Here is a 27,940-nt window from a genome sequence, read left to right on the forward strand (position 1 = left end):
TTCAAAAAAAGCAAAAAATCCAAAATATTCGTAACAGCAAAAACTAATTTTTTTTACTCTTTGTGATTTTTGGTCACATTAATAAATTTTAAGTTATTTAGAAAAAAAAAAACATTTTTCTTTAATTAAAAATTAAAACAGATTTACTTTAAAACCAATATTTTTTTTAAATAAGCCCTTTGAACCGATGATACTTACAGATCATATAAATAATACATGAGCAAAGTAACTTGTGAAGCGGTAATGATTAATTTGATTTAAGATGCTAATTGGGGGTTGACTTTCGAGTTTTTTGGCCAAAAAAAAAAGAGATCAACTTTATTTTCAGAGTAACTTGCTTACTTTTGATGCTAGAAACATTTTTAAAAACAGATATACATATTTTTTAATTCTTTAAAAAATGATTTTTCTCCAAAAAGTGCATGATTTTTTGATTATTCCACGTTGAAATAATTCACTTTGAAATTTGACGGATATGAACCTATTTTTCATTAGCTAGAACTTGGTTTATACTGGGTCTAGAGAATTCATGCATACATCATTTTTTTCAATTTTTAATTTTATATATTTTTGTTAAAACCCATTTTTTCAATAAAACACTTATTTTTTGAGTTATTTGTCAAAAACCGCCTAAAAACGTGTTTTTTTTTGTTGTTGAAAAATTAAGGTATTTACTCGAAAATAACTCGAAAGGTATTAACTTGGTGAAAAAATGCTATAGAACAAAAAGTGCTTAGAATTAGACGTTTTATCCATTTCCGAACTTATTTTGAACATATATTTTTTCACCCCTCATAAGGGGTGAAACTCACCCCCAGGATAAAAGCACACAGAGTCCTAATATCATTTTTATTTTTTAACATGTTATCTATGTGTTTGCCAAATTTCATGTCAATCCAAGTGCTTTAAAATTTAAAGCAAAAACCGTGATACAATTTATTATAAGTTGCTAGCCGTTGCTAAGGGCAACCGACACAATAAATCATAGTCGTAACGAAAAATAAATTTCCATTACACTTTAAAAATCAATTTTAATTATTAAGTGTAATTAACGGTTAAAATAATTTTTATTTTAAGATAATATAAGTCTTTTTTTAGTCAATGACTGTGAAATAATTTCTTAATTGTTATAAATAAAGTCACTACGATTTAAGAAAACAAAAACAATTATCTCGACTTGAGTTGGTCGTAGAAAATTTTTATTTAGTTTTGAATCTCTATTTTGTCTTCATCAACAATAACCTGTAAGTTAGAAACTCATAGGATGTACAGGGGCGGCTTCAGTTCTAAATGTTTATAACGAAATTTGCCCCCTTACTTTCAAACCCGAAATAATAGGTTGAAAAATGTTAAACGCATATACTTACATCAGAATATGAAAATATAAGTCTTTAGAAGGAGAGTGGATCTTGGATTAACTCTGTACGATTTTTTTTCAAAAATTTATAGCCTTGGACATTTGACCTGTTGGGATAAACAAATTATAATATCTAAACAACAAGGTCACCAATCGGCCACTACTAATTTTTTTTTAAGTTTAGTATTGAAAGGTCCTCATTTTACAGCCGTAAAAAATACATAAAAGTTATTTTTACAATAAATAAGGCAATTGCAAAAAACGGCCATTTTGGACTTTTCGCAGGCTGTTTTGCAATAACGTGTTAACTAAATTAAACTTGCCATAGCTCAAATTGTAGGTTTTTTAATTTACTACAATTCTCTATTGAAATGTTTTTCTCTAAAATGAATATCCTAAGCTGCAAAATTAAAAATTTTTAAAAATTGTAAATTTAACAAATGAAAATCTTCAGAAATAAAAAACCGCACAAAATTTTTGGTTACATTTCAGTATAACTTATTCCTGGCATCGTCCTTTACAACACCTGATAGTTTTCAAAAATTCCTGAATTATATCACGTTTTTCACCCACAGCCTGGGGTATTATTATTTTTACTCCTAGCTGAGTATGCGCGACCATTTTTCGTTAGAATTTTACCGCGCTGGACAGTCGAGATGTGAGATGCAAGATGCTTTTTGCTCCAGCATTCCTTGGTTTGCAAATTTTAGAAACCACGAAGGTGTTACCAGAAGCTTGGTTCCAATAAAGTTTTTATTTTTAATATTATTTTAATTTTATTAAAGTAAAACTTTCGCTTGTTTTTAGCAGATGTCGCCAGGACATCCGTGTCATAGTCACATGTTCAGAGATAGTCATATATGCACTCTTTGATGACAACCTAACAAGGTTCGAAACCGGTTAGAGTGCTTACGACACTTTCTGAACGAACTGAAATATATCACGGTTCTTGTATTGTTTTACAAAGAAATGATCATTTATTTCATGTAAAGAACTTTTCTGTGCATACGAAGAAATCGGTCAATATTTTTGTAGGAACAGTGGCAATACTGTATGTAATATAAGCCACAAACAAACTAATTCTGCATATCTCCTCTGGTATTTGCGCAACTCATGTTTATTGCCATAATGGGTGTATTGTTAATTTTTTTCCTTCCTTTCTGATGCAAAGGATTGGTATATAGGACAAAAGGTTGATATATAAATCAGCAATAAGTCCGATAATGACGTACACAGCGGAAACAAGAGCAGATACGGCAAAAACACAAAGACTGCTGGCAACAGCAGAAATGAAGGTCTCACGAAAAATAACAAACCAAACTCTAAGAGACAGAGTAAGAAGTGATGAAATACGAGGGAGATGTGGTATAGAAGAACATGTGGACAATAAAAGAAAAATAGAATGGAATCCACACAGAAAGAATGACAGAAAATAGAATAGTACAAATAGCAAGAGACAAATCACCAAATGGAAGATCATTGGGAGGACCAAAAATGGTCAGATGGTCAGACAATGTCAATTGAAGCTAAAAATCGAAGTAAAACAGGCAACGAGCCTATTTATAAAGTAGGAAGAAGAAGCAGAAGTGATGACTGCGGAAACAACCCATTTGTCAAAATACACTTATTTTTGACTTTATTATGGTAGGGGAGCAAAGTCTGCTAAATGTGCAGTCACTCGAGCGCTTTGGGGACCTATTGGGTTGTGAAGAGTAGGTCCTAAAACCAAAAAAAGTTAAGTAAAGTTTTCCATTTTAGTGGGGACTTTCCATTTTTAATTTAATTTTTTATTTCCAACAATCGTTTTTTTAGATTGATTGTAGCGCCATCTATACATAATTCGAAAAAATGTCTCGAATAAAGATACTTATTTTTACGTAAGGAATCCAAATTTGCAATAAAAAGTGGGGGCTCCCATTTAAGATTTTAAAGTAACCCCCCACCCCACCTCCGTGGGGGTCGTGTTTAGTACCATTTGATAGATTTTTCAAAAATATTGAATAAGTGTATTTTTCAGTTTTTCGATCTGATGTTCATTTCGCGAAATATCGCGGGATTCTTATTTAAAATATTAAATTTACCCCCCACCCCTCTCCGTGGGAAGTCGTGTTTGGTATCATTCGATAGATTTTTGAAAAATATTGAGTACGTATTTTTTAGTTTTTCGATCTGTCATTCATTTCGCGAATTATTCGCTTTTTTCTTGTGAAACTTTGGGTAGAGATGCATCAAGTCAAACTAGTTTGATTTTATTCAACAAACTTGACTTGACTTGACTTGATTTCGATATCTTTAGATTTGACTTGAAATCAAACTTTTTCAAACAGTTTGAAGTTTGAATGTCATATTGGCAACGTGTTTATTTCCAATTCTAATTGAGAGCGTACGGATTTTGTTGTGACTTATTTGGATAGGTCTGAATCTGTATTCTGCTACTCCGCAAATTAGTTTGTAGTTCATATTTAGACGTCCATGTTTGGCTTGTTTATTACGTTCGTTTTGAAGTGTGTGGCTTTGGGAGATAATATCTGAATGTGGATATTTTTCGGTTCATAATAAGTACCAGAACAAATTGAGTCTGATATTGAAGGTATTCCCACTGCAAAAATTAAGACAAACAATCTGTAGTCGAAGCAGTATTAATTAAGAAAAATAAATATACTGATTTATTTGATGTTGGGGCAGGTAATTTCAAAACAATGAAAATTGCAAAGTGCATACATACTGCTATTATGTAAAAATAAAGAACAGCGTTATAAAATCACAAACAGTGAACTAATTCTTTAAAAGGACAGCGTTATGCATAACTCGACCAAGCGCCATTTCTTTAAAATCGAGATAACAGCGGATTCTGGTGACACATAGCTAAAACTATCTTGGAAAAATCCCTGTTATTGTCACGTTAACGGTTACTAAGAAAAACAAAAATAAACCAAGCGACATTCTGCCTATTAAGGGTTTTTAGTCTTGCATAACAAGACTATATTCATAACTGCCATTCTTAACTGCCATTCATAACTGCCATATATCCATAACTGCCATTCATAACAGTTTCGCAATTGTAGACTAAGCGCCGACATTGGTCTGTTTATGCTAAACTAAGCGTTTGGCCAGAATAACAGTTTTGTCCCCATTAATGTACACATTAATTTTGAAGTTTCCGTCAAAAAATGATGGAATTTTTTAAAGTGAAAATGTTGTGTTTATATATATATATATATATATATATATATATATATATATATATATATATATATATGTAATTAAATTGAAAAATACAAATAATCTTTATAATATTTTTTTATTATGTCTAACGTGCTATGTACTAAGAATATAGTATAAGTCATAAAATGGACCTTTCGGGATTCTTCTATATTTTGAATTTTGAATGTTTATTAATCATTTCTGTACTAAGAGTATAAATCAATAGCCTGCTTTTCATGTATAAATATTGATTTTATTCCAACAGTACAACTTTTAATTTCAAAAGTGTGCTTTGTAAGGTACCTACAGGTCAACTTCTACTGTTAGTACCTTCTGCTTTCACTTAAGCAGCTTGACTTATACTTTTAGTACACACCACATGTTATGAGATTCTGGGGTGAAAAAATGTAGATAATCCAAATTTGACCATAAAATTTCAAGGAATTAACATCCTTAAAAAGGGGTTGGTACGGAAACAGATTTTTGAGGTTCTTTGTTTTCTTCCTTTTTAACTTTCCTGAACCTCTTTTTATGACTTTCGTTCTGTCGTTGAAGACGGTGCCGATGTTTATTGTTATCGGTTATAAAAGCAGAAAATTATAAAAATAGCTAGATCCCATTTAAACCAAAAATTGTTCATTTAGTATTTTTTATTTTAATTTTGTTGTGCGTGCTAAAAAATAGTTTACTGTGAAAGTGTCAGTGTTCTATTGTACATGATTTTTAAAAATGAGTAGAGGGAAGCAAATACTAAAATTATTGGAACTAAAGGATGATTTATATGGCACTCAATGTATTATTAAATGTCTTATGTTAATTGGCAACTGACATGTCTATCTCAACAAAAAAGTATATAAAAAAATTAAAAAAAAAATAAAATACAGGATCCTTTGTAAAAGGTATATTTAAAAGACCCTAATAATGGTTACATCACAAAACAAAACGTTTTCGGATTAACAAATAATCCATCATCAGTGTTAAGCCAATAACATGCATGCGTGAGCCACCAAAAAGTTATGGGTAAAAACCCTTTAAAAGATATAGTTGACACTCAATTTTCAATATGTGAGGTTCATCCCTTTCATATCACATCCACGTGGGTTAGAGTCCTGTGTTGCCCTGGGTAATATCCAGGAATATTTGCAACATCTAACTATTTTAAACATAATATGTAGTATAATATAATATCTTATACCTTTTAAAGGGTTTTTACCCATAACTTTTTGGTGGCTCACGCATGCATGTTATTGGCTTAACACTGATTATGGATTACTTGTTAATCCGAAAACGTTTTGTTTTGTGATGCAACCCTTATTAGGGTCTTTTAAATATACCTTTTACGAGGGATCCTGTATTTTTGTGATTTATGGTATACAGCCAGCTACAGGAATTTTATTTTCCTCGTGGATTGTTAAAAAAGTATATCTACGAAATAAATTATTTTTCAAACTCTTTCAAACTAGTTTGACAAACAGTTTGAATTTTCAAACCTATACGATTGACCAGTTTGACTTGACTTGAATTATTTGTCAGAAGGATTGACTTGAGTTCAAGTCAAATTTAAACATTCAAGTCAAACTTGTGCAACTCTACTTTGGGACTCACCCATTTCTTTACTCCCCGCTCAAATTGTCAGATTTTTGAAATATAGACTTTTGCATGTACTTAACTTACCTTATCTTAATCTGACGATTTCGAGTTTTTTTAAGGGTATATTTTTTTTCGACCCCCCCTTAACGAACTACCCTGCATTAGGAGCCAATATATGGTAGAGGTACATTTTCAGGATACAAGGTTTCTCCCCGACGCGCTCGAGTAACTGCAAAAATCCCCGCTTGGGCTCCCCTACCTATGACGATATAAGGCGGCGTATGTATTGTAAATAGTTTAAAAATAAACTAAAATCTAGTAGTACATAAACCGACAATAAAAATATCGTTCTATATACCACCAGATTGACAACAGATGGAGGCCTCTCTGGTTACAACCTCCGAGGCTTTTAGACGATCAGAAGATAAGGGAATTTTAAATAATTTTCGTCCCATCTGCTCAGCGTGATGAAGCTCCAACGAGAAGATTTCTTAAGTACCCAAAAAAAAGAGTAAAAATAAATTAAACATTAAAAATGTATAAACATTTTCAATTTCGTGGCAACCCGAAACTGCAGCAGCATTATATTCTAGTTCAATCATAAAATGCAGGAAGAGTCTAAACCGGTTTCGGTACTTTTTTGCCCCATTATCAGTAGACCCATATCCTCTTCTCTCCAAAAAAAGTCCCGAAACCGGTATAGACTCTTCCTGCACTCTCTGATTGAACTAGAATATATAGATCTGGATTCCGCGTAAGAAAGAAAAGTTGATTAATAGCAAGCTGAAAATGTGTTAATAGCTTAACGGTGTCTAGTCGGACAAACTTTGATGCACGGGAACACTGGAACAGGGTAAGTTTTAATTGTGGAGCATGATAAACGTGTCGTCCTGACAAGTTTATGATTGTGAAAAATAGCAAGTTGTTTTTAAGTTTATTCAATAGCCAACGTTATATGAGTGGCTCAGAGGCAAAAGTGACTAAGCCACAAAGTGGAGTTTTTGAGATAAATCATGTCAAAGTTAACTTGAAATAAAAAATACAATTTATATGATAAAAAAATGTAACACTTTTTGTAATTTTTTTAAGGAAAAGCTACTGTCTTAAAAACACATTCAAGGAAAAATCTCACTTAAGTTTTATTGTTCTAATTATATGTTAAAAAAGTATAGACACATTTGCCGTTACAAGCTATAGAGACTAAAAACTGTCACTTTTGACAATAATTCATAATAAATTGCAATCGTAACTTCAAATTTAAACTAATAGATTTATTTTGGCAGCAAATTATTTCTAGCCATGTGACATATTACATTATATATTTCATATGTAGAAATTTGAGAAAAATTACGATATACCATTTTAATAAATAATTTATTTAGGTACCCTCCTCCAATCAAGCCCTTTTTAACTCAAAACACGAAGCACGAAGAATAATATCCAATAGAATTTTCACAATTATCTGGCAACTGAACCTCGCATTGAATTGATGACCAAGTTTTTTACGAACTTTGTAAAATGTTCGACAATTACTCAAAAATGTTCCGTTGATTTCACTTTTTCATTTGGTGGCTTGAAATTTAAACTGTTCACACTCAAAAATAGACACAAAAGCACTCCATAGTTAAGAGGAAACAGTAGCGATCAACAGGTAGCAAAAACGCATTCCAAGATTGCGGCTGTAATTTTGAATATTTTTTCGAGATATTTGGCACACGTATTCGTAATATAATAAAGAATGGCGGTACAGAGCCCAATGTGAAAAATATATTAATATGTGGAAATTACTCTGTAATTAAATACAGTATTAAAAAAACGAGCCTGTACCGCCATTAAGAAGAACAAAAAAATACACTTTCTTCAAATAAACTTTTTTATCCGATGCCTAGATTTTTGTGTCATTTTGGAACTACTAACATTTTTTATTTCATTAGTAGTTCCAAAATGACACAAAATCTAGGCATCGGATAAAAAAGTTTATTTGAAGAAAGCGAATTTTTTTGTTCTTCTTAATGGCGGTACAGGCTCGTTTTTTAATATTGTATTTAATTACAGAGTAATTTCCACATATTAATATATTTTTCAAATTGGGCTCTGTACCGCCATTCTTTATTATATTACGAATAAGTGTGCAAAATATCTCGAAAAAATATTCAAAATTACAGCCGCAATCTTGGAACGCGTTTTCGCTACCTGTTGATCGCTACTGTTTCCTCTTAATATAAATTTTAATTTCCAACACACTAGGCAAACAGAAAGTCAGAGACCATGTACTTTCAAATACTACTTTGTATAGTATAGAGTATAGAGCACAAAGTGTCACACAGACAAATGCAGCCTTTTACTCTTCTACATATACATACTTCTAAGCATGTGTCATATTTACGTCTATGCTTATAAGCACCGAATTTTTACACTCTTCACATTTTTCAACGTATATACAGGGTTAAGATTTGATTATGGAAAAAAATGTATACAACTATTTTTGTAGGAAATTTTCCATACTTTCTGATGCACCTAATTAGAAAACCCTAAGAGATTGCTTTCACATGTTCTATGACATTTTTTTTTTTTATTTACAAACTCGCATCAGCCTGTACGGCTATTAGCGAAAATGATAGTTTTGTTAACAATAATAATAACTATAGAATACTACAATTAAATTTTATATAAACAGTTTATTGCTTTTAAGTATTGAAGGATCACTTTGGAACCGCACTTTGAGAATACAGTCATTCGGGGTAACTTTGATCCACAGGGTCTAACTTTGAACCATTTATTTTTTTTGATATAAGTGTACGTTATAAGTAGTATTCTTGCTGTTAAAACCATTTAATTTGGATAAATTGCAATAGAGGTCTCTTTTATTGACATTTCCGTTAAGTTTGAAGGCGTCTGATATGCTACATTGTGTCAAACTTGAATTTGTATACGTTCTGTAAAGTGCTGGGTTGTAAACAGTAATTTAAAGTGATAATTTATACCGATTCTGTCGAAAAAGTAAGTATGCAGGGGATTTTAATTATTTTATTAATGATTTAGGATCACTTTCGTTACATCAAAGCTTCAAGATTCATTAAAATATCTCCGTTTTGCAGCAAAAACTGGCCGGGCTGAGAATTTATATCATTTCAGGCTAACTTTGCACCACACTGAAACTGGTTCAAAGTTACCCTGACGATTTAAAATTGCGGGAAATTTTATTTATTGAATTTAATTTTGTATTTTTGTATTTCAGGGTTTCCCGAAATGCCGAGAAAACAGATACACAGTCTACATGCTGGCGTCCGTCGGTATGGAACTAAAAGCCGATATACAGAGGAACACCTACAAGCAGTACTAGAACAGGTTAAAAGTGGAATGCTGAGTGAAAGACAGGCCTCAAAACAATACGATATCCCGCGTAATACGATTCGAAATAAATTAAAACGAAACCACTCAAAAAATGTCGGAAGGCCTACAGTATTTTCTCAAGAAGAAGAAAAGTCGATAGCCAAGCATGTTATTTCTTTAAGTGATAATGGAATTCCAATATCTTTGTTTGATGTGAGATGCATTGCTCAAAGTTACTTAAATTCTCAAGGGAGAAAAGTATCACAGTTTAAGGAAAATTTTCCAGGCTGGGATTGGAGTCAATTATTTTTGGAGAGAAACCGCACAGAACTTGCTCAACGGTTTCAAACGAATATTTCCAGAAGGAGGGCGCAAGTAAATGAAGATGTAATAAATGAATTTTTTGATAACTTCGAGATGGAAGTTTCTGATATCACACCCAACAATATTTACAATTACGACGAAACAGGGTTCCACGACGTTCCAACAAAAAGAAAACTTTTATTCAGAAGAGGTTGCAGGAATCCAGAGAGAATCGTAAATTCAACGAAGTCTTGTTTTACCACTCTGTTTTGTGCAAATGCAGATGGAGAGTTTCTACCTCCATATGTAATAATGAAAGGTAATCTGAAGTGGTCGGATTGGGTTTTTGGTGCACCTACTGGTACGAAGTTGAACACCTCAAAATCAGGCTGGATTGAAAATTCTATATTTGATGACTGGTTTGAGACACATTTTCTACCGTACGCCAACACAAACGAAGGTAGAAAGATCTTGATAGGCGACAACATGTCAGCACATATTTCAATAAAAACATTAACACTTGCAAGGGAACATAATGTTCTTTTAATATTTTTCCCTCCAAACTCTACCCACTTGCTGCAACCACTGGATGTGGGGTATTTTGCCAGTCTTAAAACATATTGGCGCCAAATTTTAACTCAGTGGAGAGCGACCAAGGGAGGAAGAAAAACAGTAGCTATGCCAAAATCAGTATTTTGCCAACTTCTCAAAGCAACTCTAGACCTCGGAAAGGACACTGCAGCTCAGAATCTCAAAAAGGGGTTTGAGGCTTCAGGAATTTATCCCACTGACAGAAACAAGGCATTACTAAAACTTCCGTTGTATGCTCGACCAATGGGTAAAATTAATGAAGATATTGGAAAAGAATTTAAATTATATGTAGAAAAGATTCGTGAAAATGATTTGCAAAACGTTACGAGGGCAAAAAAATTCTGTCTTCCAATAACTGCTGGCAAAAGTGTTTCAGTCGAAGAAGTGAATCAGTATTATGAAAACAGGGGTTCACTACTAGCAACTAGAAAATCTACAACAAAAGGTGAACCGAACCTACGAGGTGTAATAAAACCACGAGGTGGACTAAAAACACGATGTGGACCAAAACCAAGAGGTGGACCAAAAACACGAGGTGGACCAAAAATACGAGGGGGTCGTAGATCTATTACGACCAACAGAACTGCTGAAGAAGCAGAATACATACCTGCAGAGAACAATGTGCAAGAAAATGAAGACGTTGATGAGGTAAACCAAGAACAGATGCTGGATTATGGAGATCTGCATGGTCAGCAAATTTTGGAAGAAACTAATTTGACTGAGATTATAGTCGAGGACTCAATTGGCTACAATTTCGACATTGACGATATGCCAGTAGATATTGTAGTGACAGAAAAGACAGACCAGGATCAGATCGTCAGTAACGAAGAAGAAAACATAGTAAGTGAAATGAAGGAAAATCAAGTTAAAAAATGCAGTGAAGTAAGCAAGGAATGCAAGACAGAAAACAAAATGAAAAATCAGCAGAAAATGACGTCGCATTCCCCTCAATCATTCCCCTTGGGTGAAATACAAAGCAAGAGAGATCTGGCAGAAGCTAATAATTTTAAAAATCTAGAAATATCTTCTGGATTGTGTTATTTTTGCACTTTCAATGTTTCCATGCATTCATTAGGTATAAAATGCAATAAGTGCATAAGAATATTCCATTTGAGCTGCATTGAAAATAACAATCTTCACAAATCAAATACCAATATGTTTATTTGTGCCACCTGTTTAAAGAAACTTTGATTCGCCTATCGAGTGAAAACTTTAATATTTCTGTTGGTAAATTAACGAGTAATCTTTATGTAGTATTGTTTTGTAGAACTTTAGTTTCCTAATAAATATTTTCAAATTAGTCTTTGAGTATTGTTGGACCAACCCATGTACAGTCATATAGAACAGAATGGCAACCAGGCCTGCTCTAAATATTTTAGTGCCGTGTAACAACTGTGTAATTTTTGTACATCCGAACTAACCTAATTCATTCTTGCAAAGTTGTCCTGATAGCTTAAAACATCAAATATATAAGATTTTTTGTATAATTGTAGATATGGTTCAAAGTTACACCAATAGCGGGTCTAACTTTGAACCATGTCAAAAATTTTTTTTCCTGAATTATACTTGCTACTGTGGCATATTTTTAAGCTTGTAAGACATTATCAAACTATACACAATCATAATATAATATAAAAGAACAATTAAGAAGGTCAGTGTAAAAATAAATTAAAAAAATATTTAAAAAGTGGATCAAAGTTACCCCGAATGACTGTAGTATTTTCAAATCGTCCGGGATTCCGAATTGAACTCTTTCCGCACTGTATAACGGGCACTCCACTAGAAGGTGTTTTATTGTCAGAGGGGTCTCACAAGCATAACACTCCGGTTGAGGATCTCGTGTCATCAGATGACCATGCGTGAGGCGGCTATGACCAAGCCGCAATCGCGAGATGATCACTTGGGAAAATCGATTTGTGGAATTATCAGACCATCGTTGAAATGTTGGTTTTACCGCAAATAACTGCTTCTGGTTTTCATGCCATCTGCTATTCCATATATCAACTATTTTGCTGTGGAAATATGATTTGAGATCTGACGCTGGAGTTGTTGGATAGATCTCTATAGTTGCGTCCTCTAAGGCTTCTCGAGCATGTTTATCTGCCAGTTCATTTCCAGCGATTCCAATATGAGATGGAACCCACAGGAAAGCAACATTTTTGTGATTTAGATTGTGCAATTCTTGTCTTATGAGTTTGGCCACAGGGTGGGGAGAATATATTTTAGAGATGATTTCTAACGAATTTAAAGAGTCCGTAATTATTAGAAAGTTAATTTGAGAACTTTTCCTAACATGACTTAGGGCTTTATATATCGCAAAGAGTTCTCCTGTTAAAATAGTGTTAGTCCCCTCTAGTTTATATTTCTTTATTTCATTATGTGTTACAAAGGCAGATGCTACACAATATTTAGTCTTTGATCCATCAGTGAATAACTGTTCGAATGAGGAAAATTGAGAAATTAAGGTTTGATATTTAGAAATAATTATATGACGATTGGTTTCTTTCTTATTTTCTAACGCTAGATCCATTATTAAATGAGGAGAAGATATTAGCCAAGGAGGGGGAGTTGGTATTTTGCTAGGATATATTTTAGGAACTTTAAGGTGTAGTTCATTTATGATTCGTTTGCATTTTTCTTGAAAGGGAATGTGAGTTTTTGTATGCTGAGTACTTGAAGAGCAAATAGTTTGGTGACATTGTGAAGAGTACCGCTTCACTGCATATGAGAGTATTAATTCCTGTCTTCTTAAATCTAAAGGTAGTTCGGCGAGTTCGGCCTGAAGACTTATAATAGGAGTTGTTCTAAATGCACCACATATTATTCTAAGAGCGTTGTTTTGTACGATATCTAAAACTTTTAGAGTTGTTTTTGAAGCAGATGAGTAAGCTTGGCATCCATAATCAATCTTGGAACGGATCAGATTTTTATATAATGTGAGTAGAGTCCTACCGTCCGCTCCCCAGTTTGTACCAGAAAGACATTTCAAGAGGTTTAGTCTTTTATGACATGCTGCTGAAATATATTTAATATTTATGTTCTTTCCAGATTAAAGCTTGATCAAATATTAGACCTAGATATTTAATTGTTTCTACATATTCGAGTCTCTGACCTCCAAATTTTAAAGTAGGTATCTCCTTTATCTGCTTTGGTCTCTTTGAAAATAGGATACAGCGAGTTTTGGATGAAGCAAATTGAAAACCACTCTTTTTAGACCAAGATATAAATTTATCGAGTTGATCTTGTAGTAATTTGGCCATACTCTGTATATTGTTTCCCTTTAAGAATATTATGAGATCATCAGCATATAATCTGGCTTGAATGGGTTTATTCATTGATTTGATTATATCATTAATAGCTACAAGAAAAAGCGTCGGACTGATCACTGATCCCTGAGGTGTGCCATTTTCTTGATATTTCACATTAGATAGAAGACCGTTTACTTTTAGCTTGAAATTTCTATTTAGGAGAAAATTTTTAACAAAAGCGAGTATATTTCCTTGATAATCCCATGATTTCAGTGATGATATTATTTTGTGATTCCAGGCCATATCAAATGCTTTATGCAAATCAAAATAAATTGCAATACATTTCTGGTTGTTACAGAAGGCGTTATTAATATGCGTTTCTAGATCTACTAAGTTGTCGGTGGCCGATTTTAAAGGACGAAATCCAGATTGTTCATTAATCAGATGGTTGTTTTCTTCCAGACACCACAATAAACGTTTATTTATAATTTTTTCTAAAAGCTTACACATGACACAAGTTAGAGAGACAGGACGATAAGAATCTGCTTTGTTTCGTGGTTTATTAGGTTTTAAAATGGGAATAGTTATAGAGGATTTCCATAATCTGGGAAATTCATGTTTAGTCCATATACGATTGTATATTTTTAATAAAATTTCTAAAGCTTCTTCAGGTAGGTGTTTCAGAAAAGAAGCTGGAATGTCATCCGGACCTGGAGATGTGTCCTTTAAAGAATCTAACATCTCTCTTATTTCTCTGATTGTGATAAGTACATTTATAGGTTCATTATTGTTTACTATGTTGATGGGAATACTTTCTTTTTGTTCTTTGTATGTTAGGAAATCTTTATCATAAATAGAATTTGAGGATGTTAACTGGAATGTTTCGGCTATTTTTTCTACGATTTCTGCATGGTCTGTTGTAGATGATTTATTGTCTAATTCTAATGAATCTATTCCTTGATATGAACTCGAGCCTGTTATCTTCTTTATTTTCCTCCAAACTTTTGATACAGGTGTGTAATTATTTATCGTTTCTACGTATTTTATCCAGGATTGTCTTTTAGATCTTGTGGTAACCAGTTTGGCTCTAGCCCTACTCCTTTTAAGTTCGATTAAATTTTCTAGATTTTTGTGTCTTTTGTACTTTTGAAGAGCTTTTTTACCTAGTTTAATAGCTTCTTTACATTCTTCATTCCACCAGGGAGTAACTTTATCCCTTTCAATGAACTTTGTTTTTCCTATTGCTTTTATAGCTGCATCGGTTATGATTTTATTGAATTGTAGAATTATTTCGTCTATTGTATTATCTAAACAAATCATTGAAGATTCACTACGGATAATTTCTTGAAAAAGGCCCCAGTCAGCTTTGTCTAACCTCCATTTCGGATCAGGCTTAACTGGCGTAGATTTAATCAAGTGTTTTTCTATTAAAATCGGGTAGCGATCACTCCCATATAAGTCTTTTTCTACGTACCAATTGTGATTTATTTGAAGAGTGGGTATATAAAGTGAGATATCTATAGAAGAAAATGTCCCTGTCGATAAGTTTAAGTGGGTGCTACTACCATCGTTTAGTATTGCAAGATTTAACGTGTTCACTATATTTTCAATCTTCTTTCCGGTAGATGTAGTTTTAAAGGAACCCCAGTTAGTGTTATGTCCATTTAGATCTCCCAGTATAAATTTTGGATTAGGTACCTGATTTATTAGGTTTACAAGATGTTGTTCTTCTAGGTTGTAATTTGGTGGTATATATATATTACATATGTTAACTTTTTGTGTTGTACCAATTTGTACAGCTACAGCTTCCAGATTTGTGCTTAGAGGAATTTCTTTGGATATTATTTGTTCTTTTACATAAATGGCAACGCCACCTGACGCGTGACCAGCATTATCCCTATTTTTAAAATATGAATTAAAAGATTTTAGATTCATACAGGTGGAATCTTTAAAATTAGTTTCTTGAAGACAAATAATTTGTGGTGTGTATTGATTGATTAACAACTGTAACATAGGTAAACGAGTTTTAAAGCTATTTAAATTCCACTGTAAAATTTTGTTATACATAAATGATTATATTTTATTAATGAGCACAAAAATTAAAAAGTGGATGAATCACTTTCAGAATCCAAATTCGTTAAATTAATTTGTAGAGCTAATTTTTTCCTCAATTTAGTGCAGCGATATTTTGTTGTTCTGTCTTCTAAATGTGGGTGAATTTCATCCAACATAGTGATAATAGCTACGATGTCAGAGTTATAATCCTTCGCCACCGTTACTACATCAGAACAGCCGTAGCAATTTTCTAGTAGACTTTCAACTTGCTGACTGCTGAGGCAAAAAGGAGGCGAGTGATTATCTATATATGTTTTAGTATTGTCTGAAAACTTTATGTTTTGTTCAGGTTTTTTTTCTCTTTTGGTCTTTTTCTTATTTTGTGTTATAGTTGGAGTTGCGAACTGGACATCCTCAGAAGTAGGAGAAGAAACAGCAGAAGCGGTACGTTTTTGTGAGTTATTTTGTGTTGAGGGATGATCGGACTTTGTATTGTCCACCAAAATATTTTTGTTGCATGTTTCTAGCCACTCTAATCTCTAACTTTACAACTTTATTCTTATTTTACTATTTTTAACTTTTAATTATTTTCCAAATACAGTTTGTGTCTTGTGCATCCGGTTGACGCACTTCTTTTGAATCTTTTGTTCATTTACACATTTTATCAACTTAGTTTTAATTTAACAATCAAATAATTCCATTTTCTTTTATATGCATAATGTTATAATACTTCCTATATTTTTGACTATAACTAACAAATTTTCACATCCCGTCAATTATTTATATTTTTCACTTAACAATCTTATATCAGTTACCTCAATTCTCACCAATTTTTTTTTTTTTTTTTTTAATTGGTTAATTTGATACAGAATCAATATCTTACTAGACTTATACAACCAACATTACAGTTAACAAATTTATATTTCTATACACACTAAACAACGGTTGTATCACTTCAACGTTTTAACTTTCACCCACAAGGCTATTTTCTTCTTCTTCTTCCTTTATTGGGTTATATCCCTCGGGATAATTCGCCCAGCTTACACCAGGGAAATACTCTTGTCTTGCTCTGGGCAGTCGAATATTTCCAAATATATATGTTAAAGCCTCAATTTTTTTTTTTTTAAATATATATTAGCAGGAACATCTTCGTATAGGGCCAGACAGTCCCTACAGGAAAGGCAATATTATACCATAAGGGTTAAGACTTTTATCATTTGGAGGTCCAATATCTTTTTATATCTTTATCTTCTTAATTTTTTTAATTCAAATTTGGGAATTGATTAATTTATAAATTAAGTTTGGCTAAGTTAAGGAATTTAAGGATCAGGTTAATCCTACGTGGATTAAGGTTGGACATAAGTAGGCAAATTTCAATGGGAGTAGGGATATTTGTCTTGGCTAATTCTTTATATAGGTCAAAATTGGGTGACATATTTATAGGGCACTCAAAAATCAGATGATTTAAGGACCCAACTCGGCCACAGTCACAATATGGGTCATCTTTTACTCCTATCCTGAATAGGTGAACTGGAGTAGCACAATGACCTGTCCTCATTCTAATAATGGTGGTTATATGTCTTCTGTCTTGGTATGCAAAATTGTGGTACCAGGGGAGTTTATCTATCTGACCTACAATTTTAGAGTAAAATGAATTATTTCGATTTTTCCCCTGCCATTCTTGCTTCCACCGATTCCAGATGGAATGCTTGATGTCTGGTAGAAAGTTGGAATAGTGAAGAGTGATATCAGCAGCTACATTTAAGGTTCTACCTATATTAGCTAGTTTATCAGCCACCATGTTCCCTTTAATATTCGAGTGTCCTGGAATCCATGCCAGACTAATATTAACGTTATTTTCTTTCGCTTCAGTGATGCCTCTCTTGGTCATGAACGATGAATGTTCTGTTTCCATAGAATAGGTTGATCTGCCTATTTTCTGTAAGGCACTTTTAGAGTCCGAGCAGATGATTGCTTGTTTAATCCCATTTTTCAAAATAATTTGGAGGGCATGATTAATTGCGACAATCTCAGCCGTACATATTTGGGTATACTTAGGTAGTTTACTGGTATAAGAATAGTTGATCTCTCGGCTAAAGACACCAAAGCCTGCTGATCCTTCATCATCAACCGAGCCGTCCGTGAAGAATTTGGTGTGACTAGGTTTATTTAGAATTATTTTTTGGAGTTGAACTGAGGCAAGTTCATCTGAACGATTAGATTGGATATTTATGATTGGAATTGTTGATAATTGATGGTCTAGTTCAAAGTTATGGCATGGGTATAAGTCACTTAAATATAAGTTGGGATAAGTACTTTTAAATTTGTTTTTTAAAAGCACTAGAAATGGAATACTTCTGTTTTTCCAATGATTTTGGTTCCTTTGAATTGCCAAGTCTAACAGGTCGAGAGCGGAAATAATTGGGTTGCCAATTAACATTAAATTTTTTAATATAAATTTAGAGCTAAGCCATTCCCATCTAGATTTAAGCGAGATCTGACCACTTTCACTTAAGAGAGCATGAATAGGGGTAGATTTCATGCATCCAGTTATAATTCGGATACTTTTGTATTTTAGTTTCTCCAATCTTTTAATTAAGGAAGTTGGACAATCGAAAATTACCTGGCAGCCATAGTCCAGATGGCTCTGAATCAGACCATTGTGTACAATTTGTAAGGTTTTTGGATCACTTCCCCAATAAGTCCCACAAAGAGCTCTCATCACATTCAGGCCACGATTTACTTTTAGTTCTATTGAGTTTACATATGAATTCCACTTTAAGTTTTTTTGAATATTTACCCCCAGGTATTTGACTGAATCCACCCAACCAATATTCTGGTTACAAAATATTACGTTAGGGGGAGAGATTTTCGTGTTTCCTTTTGTAAATAATATTGCAGAAGATTTGTTCTTAGACAGATTTAAATTGTGGTCTAGCAACCATGATTCCATCTGAATCAATAATTTATTTACATTAATTACCAATTCATTAATATCACTCCCTCTAATCAGAAGAACCAAATCGTCTGCATACTGAATTAGTTTGCATGAAGAGGGGATTAAATTATACAGGGAAAGACAATATAGGTTGAAGAGGATAGGGCTTAATGGGGAACCTTGGGGTAGTCCCAGACTTGATTTTCTTGGGCCATGGGTTTGTCCCAGTTTGTCTTTGACAAATAGCTCTCTATCATTTAGAAGGCAGAAAATCAAATTAGCCAGTTGGGTTGGAATGTTATACTTTAATAATTTGGAATACAAGAGTGATATATTGACATTATCATAAGCAGAAGAGATATCTAGAAATATGCCAACAGTGTATTGATTTTGAGCGAAGCCTATTTGAATTGTTGAGGTGAGGTATGTAAGGCATTCCGTACAACCTCTACCCCTTCTAAATCCTAGTTGTAGTGGATTAAAAATCTTATTATGTTCCACAATCCACTCTATTCTATTCTTTATAAGAGTTTCGAGCATTTTGCCTACACATGAAGAAAGAGCTATTGGTCTAAAGTTTAACGGATTATTACAATCTTTATCTATTTTGATTATAGGTAAAATTACTGATTGTTTCCACTGAACAGGAACTATACCCGTTCTAAGACTTTCATTGAAAAGTTGAATTAATAACAAAGATCCAACAACGGGAAGATTTTTTAACATTGAGTAGGAAATCTGATCCAAACCAGGAGCCGAGTCAGATTTAATTGAGAGGGAGTTCTGATACTCGTCGAGAGCAAATGGCGGTTCTAGGGCTTGAGGAGATCTAACCAATACTTTATTGACAGCAGAAAGGGGGGTTAAGCAACATAGAATTTCGTGGGATATAGGAGTAGAGGGCAATTGTGTATATATTGAAGGTTTCGAAGCCGATACCTTATTAATTTTCTCCCACACAACTTTTAGAGGAGTGTTTCTATTTAATTTACTGCAAAATAGTCTGAAACTATTTTTACGTTTTGATTTTAGGAATTTTCTTGATTTGGCTATATTCTTTTTAGCCTCGATATAGTTTTCCATTGAGGGGATATTTTTAAATTTTTTTAAGGCAGACACTCTCGCAGAGACGACTTCAGCACATGAGTCATCCCACCATGGAATGTGGTATTTGGAATTATTAGGAGGGTGAAGCCAAGGTATTGTTTCATCAGCTACCGATGATATGGAGTTAGTAAAAAATTCGTAATCTTCCCTGGGAGAAGCTAAGAAAATGCTGTTTAAATTGTTATGATAAGTAGACCAATCAGCTTTCTTTAGATTTCTTCTTTTACATGAATGCGGGGGAGATTGAGGACATACACCTATCTGACATATTATGGGGAAGTGGTCACTAGTTCCAGTATCTGAAATAGTGGACCACTTGCCCACACTGGCTGCCACATCGACTGATGCCATTGTTAGATCTACTACCGACTTACTGCCTCCTGGGGCCACCAGTCTAGTTGGGGACCCATCATTGAGAAATACTAGCTCAAGTTCCTCCAAAGAATCAAAAATAATCCTACCATTGTGACTGTCTCTAGAACTACCCCATGCCTTATGATTACAATTTAGATCACCCATGATTAAAAATGGCTTATTAAGTAATTTAACAAGGGAAAACCAGTTGGATTTGGAGATAGAGTTGTCTTGTGGACAGTATATATTAAGAATATTCAAATTAAAGTTAGGGAGAAATGTGAGTTGGAATTGGACATCATGATTGAAGCCTGGATTGGCAATTTGAATTTCCCTATAATCAATATTATTTTTGATAAGAGTAATTAATCCGCCATAGCCATCCTCTCGATCTTTTCTGATTATTTGATACCCTCTACATCTTATAACATGTTGGTTTGAGAGCCAAGATTCGCTAATAAGGATTATATCTGGGTTAAGGTTTTTTATAAGGATTTTTAGATTGTCAGAATTAGTGTTATACGAACGTATATTCCACTGAATAATAGTTATCGGAGTGTTAGGATTCATTATAAAGAGTATGTTTGCTAGACCAAGGAGTCAAAAGATCTCGAATCCTCAGGCTCGAGATCCTCTATTCCCCTCCGACCCTGGTTTACATTTGTATTGAAAGGTGATACACTTTTGTTTATGCTAGTCTTTAGATCTGCCATATTGTAAGGAATGGAGTATGATTTTGAGTTTATTAAGTCCCCAATGAAGGTCATGACGAGCTCCCTGTGAGATTGGTTCAGCATAGACATGGCCTGATTGAAATCCAAATGAAGTTGGGATAAAGATTGTGAGTTAGTGATTTGAGAATCAGAGTGAGCAGGATTGAATTTTGAAGTCGAAGGCTCATTTATTCTTCTACCTGATGGATTAATAAGTAGTCTTTGGTGGGAGATTTTATCATAACCTGTATTTTCTTGTATTGAAGGTCTTCTTCTTTTTGGTGGAGATTGAGTGACTTGACTAAAAGGTTTTGAATATTGAGCTGAGGCTGCAGACCTCCTCTCTTGTGGTAAGATGCCATTAGAATTATTCTGATCGCTATGTAAGGGGGGGAAATCGTTTATGTTTAAAGATGAAATATTATGGATCCTAGGAACCTGCTGACTTGCCTCATAGAAAGATAGATTAGAAAAGGACATTAGATCCTTAATATCTTTTTGTCTGACTCTCTCTCTACAATTACGACTATTTGATTCATGGTCAGAAGATTTGCAGAAAATGCAATATTTTGTACACGTATTAGATGAAGAATCCTCATGAGAAGTTCCGCATCTAGCACATTTCTTTTTTCCTCTACATTGGTTCGTAGAATGGCCATAAAGTAAGCAATTTCCACATTGAAGAACAGGGCTGATGAATGGTGTGACCCTCATTGGTAGTTGATATATGGAAATTTCTTTAGGAATAGTTTTTCCTGAAAAAGTTATGCTAATAGTTCCCGTGGAGACAAATTCAACCTTTGAATCCACTTGTACTCTCCGGTTCATTCGCTTTACACTTAATATCTTACATAAAGCCAAGTTGGTTTCTGATGCCTCCTTTATTTCTTCCTCTGTGAATCTTTTATTAACTCCCCTTACTATACCCCTACAAGAAATCTGATGAAATGGAATGAACACGTCATACCCTAGGGCTTCCCAATCTTTCCTCACAACGAAATCGTTGGCTGCTTTTCTAGTGGCAAATAATACCCCTATCCTGTTTTTACCTTTTCTACTGATTTTCGTGATGTCTTTAATTTTTAAAACAGAAATAGATTTAGCTATACTTAACACGTGGTAATCTCCAATATTTTTATCCTGACCCTGGACAAATACTTCATAAGGACCTATGTCGGTCTCCGAAAATAGTATTTGTTTTTTTCCTTTAAGACTTTTCTGAATAATTGGAGGTTGAGATTGACATTCATGTTGGTTGATTTTATTAGGAGGGTCAGGTGGTGGAGGAGGATCGGGAGGAACTTCTTCCTCCATCTTATGCGGCAGATTGACGAATTTAAAATCTATGCCAGTCGATGCAAATTAGAAATTAACAGGGAAATATAGATAGTTTTGGCCCTTACCCTTTGGATGAGTCGTCCGTTCACCTCGAACGATAATCACAGATTTGTCTTTTTTAAGTTTTCTTCCAAAAAATCAAATGTCAAACACAACAAAATTCACAACAGATATTCACTGCGAAAAGAAGCCGAGGCTGTTCATCCCAGCGGACCTCGACTTCTTATCAACGATAAATAAAAAATTAACAAGAATTAACAACTGTTTTCACACTAAATTAGGTTTGATGAGGTTTTTTTAGCAAAAATTAAAAACTGTCAACTGTGACGTTTTCAAAAATCTACCTTCTCCACAAGGCTATTTTAGGCCAAAAAAATTATTAACTTTCATTAACCAATAATTCTATCTTACATTTTGTTTTCATTACCATATTATGACAATAAGTTCGATCAAATTTAATTTTATAGTCAAGTTTATGGTAATGGTTGTAATATTTTTATAAAAATAGTAAATTTTAAATTCTAATATTAAAAATTAAAATTCCAACACAGTCTTAAACTTAAATTTCCGTAACCATATTGGATCTTGACCTTGGTTAATACCTTAAAAATTCCCTTTCCTGGATGTCAATGTTACTGACATTTGAAGTATTTCAACTTCCTTCTAAATCATTGACAGACTAAACGTAGTTCAATGTAGACCTAATTATAAAAAAATCTCTTAATTAATGGAGTAGAGCATCATGTTCCTAGTACTAATCCGTTGGCATCCAATGTAAGCCAAATTGTAGATCAGATTTCACCATGTAGTTAGAACATACATCTTGACCAGTGTTTGGCATTGTGGCTATTTAGCAAGGACAGAGAGTAAGTAATCGTAACCACACTTTTCAATTTTTAACATTCAAAATTTCACCCTTTTCAATTTTACTAAGTGAGATTACTTACTTTTAGGTTCACTGATGATGGACTGATAAGTCCGAAAACGTTTTGAACGTAATCCGTTTGGATTTTTAAAAATTTTTATAATTTTTATTAAATATACCAACTACACTAGGGAGTTTTACTTCATGTTAATTTTATTCAAAATATTTTTGTTTATCTCAAGATTCATAGGGGTATTGAAAGATTGAGAGAGGGGTGAGTTTGATAGTTCTGGATTTTGTGGCGTAGATAGCTTAGACATATCTAGGGGTACGTTTTGTTTTATTAGTGAACTGTGGTCTTTGATGGGTTGTGTATTATTGGAAGAAGAAGCGGTAGTGGTGTCAGAAATAGAAAGTGCTGAATTCTGGGCCTGAGTTATGTTGTCTGATTGAATATTGCTTCCTGTAGGTATTATACTCATCGGTGGTGGAAATGAGGCAGTGCATTGTAAAGCATTGTGTCCTGCCTGCTTGCATTTGAAACAGTTGTGGCTGTCTAGTGTTAAATATAACCTATTTACTATTCCATCTTGTTCTATATCAATGTATTCCGGTAAAGATGCATTTTCTGGAGGCGAGATGTAAATTTGTCTTCTAAAACTAAGTATATGGCTGTAAGCTGGGTCAGTAGCTCCAATTCTCAGTTGTATCATTGGCGATAATAATGTTAAGCCTAGATTTTGTAAACATCCTGTGATTTCTTCATTAGAAATTGTGGGGCTTGCATTAGATATTAGCAATCTATCTGATGGGGTAATTAATCTTCGAGCAACTATACGAGTGTTATTAATTGTGATACTTCCATAATTTTTTAGAAAATCGTCGACAATGTTTTTATCTCTCAAGTATATGCATACTCGATTGTTAGAGATGCGTGAACAGTATATTATATTATATGGGTTCACTATTGGTCCAATCTGTAGGAGATAGTCTTGTATTTTAAAACCATCTATTGATGTAAAAACTACGGCTTGATCTCTGTTTGGTAGTAGATTCGAGTTCTGGGCTAACGCCGCTGAATACAACTTAGTAGGGTTATTGACGTTCTGTGACATGTTAAATATTATGAAGTAGGTAAATTAAATAGGTACTCACTAAATTTGTTATCATCCAATGATAACAAAATCTATCATCACCCAATGATTAATAGATGTGTTGTTTTGCACTTCACTAACAAAAACTTGTGAAATTAAAAAGCAATTATAAACTAATGGTTATCTACGATAACGACTTTACTGTCCGAACGTTCGAACGAGACCTCGACATTTTTTTATTATCATTTTGAGAATATCTAGAACAAATTCCACCCAAAAAAATACTTTTTTTGCAATATGCACATACATTGATACTTACCTCACTGTTTTTGGAGTGTGCATGTATGTATATACAATTGCAAGTATGTGAATATAAATAATAATATACAATTAAAATAGCTTCATCAATATGCGACTAGTCATTCTGAAAAAATGATTTTTATTTATTTTCTTCGATTTTCCCAAACTTTTTGTCCGACATATAACTTTTTGCGTTACAAAATATAATTTGTACATAAAAAATCAAAATTAGCTTGCTATTTATCATCAGCATTTTTGTCTATATCTTACATGTTTAGAACGTCGGACTACAAAAACTTCCCATTAATTTTGTCAGACAGAACTTCCAATTGATTTTTTAACCTTTTATTATACTCTCGTGCAAAAATCAGACTGCTATTTATCACCAACATAATTCCTGTGATGTGACATGTTCTACGTGTCGGACTCGTAAAAATGCACAACATTTTTGTCGGACAAAAAATTTTTCGTATATTATATAACGTTGGCTATTGAATAAACTTAAAAACAACCCTCTATTTTTCACAATCATAAACTTGTCAGGACGACACGTTTATCATGCTCCACAATTAAAACTTCCCCTGTTCCAGTGTTCCCGTACATCAAAGTTTGTCCGACTAGACACCGTTAAGCTATTAACAAATTTTCAGCTTGCTATTAATCAACTTTTCTTTCTTACGCGGGATCTAGGACTAATAATGCTGCTGCAGTGTCGGGTTGCAACGAAATTGAAAATGTTTATACATTTTTAAAGTTTAAAAATAATTTAAATTAGTTTAATATACATATTATGTACCTGAAATTATTACAAGTAATATTGTGATACCCAACTTGGCATAATCTTCCTGCAAACTTCTCAGCGACTCTACTGCAGATGGATCAATAAAGGTTACTCTGGTGAGATCAACGACTATCCACTGATATTCAAATTCTTGCTCTTCTGGTGGAAGACCATGTTTTTCGAGCCATAATTTTCGTTTAAAAATTTTGGTTGGATCGATGCCTGTTGTTTTTATAAGTGTATCGTTGAAAAAGAATCTCGACGAAAAGCTTAAACCCCCAGATATGTGAAACATTTTTATTCCCGCAATTTCTTGTGCCTAAAACCAAGTATGTATTTATTCAAATAATGTGTAAACACTTATTAACTATATCAGGCAAACGCAATTATTACTGGGACCGTGCAAGTTCGGAAAAGCGACACCTGGTTTCATAGATCGGCAAAATTTTTAGCACTTTTAATTATATTGGCCAATTATATTAGTCCTGGTTGCTGGAAAATTGTCAAGGCCATAGCCCAAAAAAATTATAAGAAGAAAAAGTTATATTAAGGTTATGTTATTAAAAGGTAAACAATTGTATGTAGCAAATAAAATTAATTGTTAAAATGCACTACTACAAGCAAAATACAATTAATTAAATTTACTTTTATATAATAATTGCATATCATATCAATATTGTGGAGCAACATATAATTTTTCTTCTTCATTGACAGTAGATATGTAATATAGGTCAATTTGACAATTTCAATTGACAATAGATTATTTAAGAAAGTTGCAAGATTTCTCCGCTATTCGCGCACGATCGTTTCTTGTATCCCCTCCAAGTACTTGCGCACCGCGAATACAGTAAGAGCCACCCTACTAAATACTTGGGTAGGTACCTAATTGCTATGCTTATGGGCTAATCCGGTCAGTTCTCAGATGTGACTTTCATCGCTGTCAATGTCAAGAAACTATTCAAAATAATTGTTTTTTCATACACAAAACACATTAATTAATAGTATTATTACTCTGCTTTAAAATAACTTTATTCAAACACTAAGACTATTACAATACTTTAAAATTTTTACATTAAAACAATGACAACTATAAACGTCAAAATTGGATCAGCTGTATTTAATACAGCTGATCTATTATTTGTCAACTTTCTATGTTAATATTCAGTTTCTATACATTTAGACCAGGGCGCATCTGTAAAAATATTAGAACATTTGGACGTTGAGAGGTGACTCAAATTTTTTTGCAGAAATTGCTTGAAAATAACTTAAATAATATTATTTGAGTTATCCTCCCTCTCAAAAAGGTCCGGACGATTGTTTAAACAATCAAAATATCAAAAAATGAAGGAAAAATTCGATATTTTTCTTCGTTTTTTGATTATAACTTTAAAAGTATTTATTTTCGAGAAAAGTTGTACTGACATAAAAGTTGTGAAATTAAATTTCCTACAGTATAGAATTGGTTAAAAGTTTTAAAAATAGTCACCCTTAATGCAAAATAGCAATAATTGCGAAAAAACCATACAAAAATAAGTATTGACATTTTACGTTTTTCAACCATTTATACTACACTTAGGACCTTCATATTTCACTCAGAAAAACTTTATGACACAGTAAAACAATACTGTAAATTTCATTAAGATCGGTTTAATAGATTTTGCAAAATAAATTTTGCAATCCAGCTTTCGCAAAAACAATTCATTTTTTCAAAATGTTACAGGACTGAAAATAAAGCAGATAGCAAGTTGACATTTTTTTTGCATATAGAAGTGTACTGTACCTTTCATTTTCAATTTTGCAAAATTTAAATCGATTAAGGTCACGGCCAGGATTTTTTTTTAAATAAACATTAAATATTGGTGCTACGCGCAGGACAGCGGAGAGTTTGCTCTGATTGGACATTCCAATGACCTTTGATAATGATTGATACATTTTAAATTTTATTACATTTCGATATAAATAAATAAATTTGTTTATTGCAAAATAAAAACACATACTATATCCTTTGAAATAACACTTTAATTAGCAAAAACTTTCTTTGTTCATATATTTTAACTAAGAGAATAAAAGTTTATTATTTTTAAACATAATATGTAATTGTTTAAACAATATTTCACAAACAATAATAAAATTAGTTTGATTTTTGTGGAATTAAAATATTAAAATACAACAAAATATAGAGTAAGAAAATAATATATTAGATAAAGATTGGAAGAAATTTTGGTGGAAATCAACTTGTGTGAATCGAACACCGCTGTTCTGCGCGTAGCACCAAAAACTAATGTTTATTTAAAAAATTTCCTGACGCCGTGGTAATTAATCGGTTTTAATTTTCTAAATTGCAAATGAAAGGTAAAGTACACTTCTATAAGCAAAAAAATTTCAAATTGCTATCTGCTTTATTTTCAGTCCTGTAACATTTTGAAAAAATGAATTTTTTTTGCGAAAGCTGGATTGCAAAATTTATTTTGCAAAATCTATTGAACCGATCTTAAAGAAATTTATAGTATTGTTTTACTGTATCATAAAGTTTTTCTGGGTGAAATGTGAAGGTCCTAAGTGTAGCATAAATGGTTAAAAAACGTAAAATGCGAATACTTGTTTTTGTATGGTTTTTTCGCAATTATTGCTATTTTGCAACTAGGATGACTATTTTTTAAACTTTTAACCAATTCTATATTGTAGGAAATTTAATTACGCAACTTTTATGTTTGTACAACTTTTCTCGGAAATGAATACTTTTAAAGTTATAATCAAAAAACGAAGACA

General features: G+C 32.9%; 2 protein-coding genes across 2 annotated transcripts in view; one reads left to right on the forward strand and one right to left on the reverse strand.

Moving 5' to 3' along the window:
- Positions 1 to 27,940, forward strand: part of LOC126881218 (farnesol dehydrogenase-like) — a 378,698-nt gene that overhangs the window by 91,843 nt on the left and 258,915 nt on the right. The window lies entirely within an intron of this gene.
- The window catches only part of LOC126881215 (prestin-like), a 111,005-nt gene that overhangs the window by 8,958 nt on the left and 74,107 nt on the right, over positions 1 to 27,940 (reverse strand). The window contains exon 12 of the mRNA XM_050645326.1: positions 25,187 to 25,490. Within this exon, the coding sequence (XP_050501283.1) occupies positions 25,187 to 25,490 (304 nt within the window). The remainder of the gene's footprint in view (positions 1 to 25,186; positions 25,491 to 27,940) is intronic.

Source organism: Diabrotica virgifera, chromosome 3 (assembly GCF_917563875.1).
Source record: "Diabrotica virgifera virgifera chromosome 3, PGI_DIABVI_V3a".
Taxonomy (NCBI): Eukaryota; Metazoa; Arthropoda; class Insecta; order Coleoptera; family Chrysomelidae; genus Diabrotica; species Diabrotica virgifera.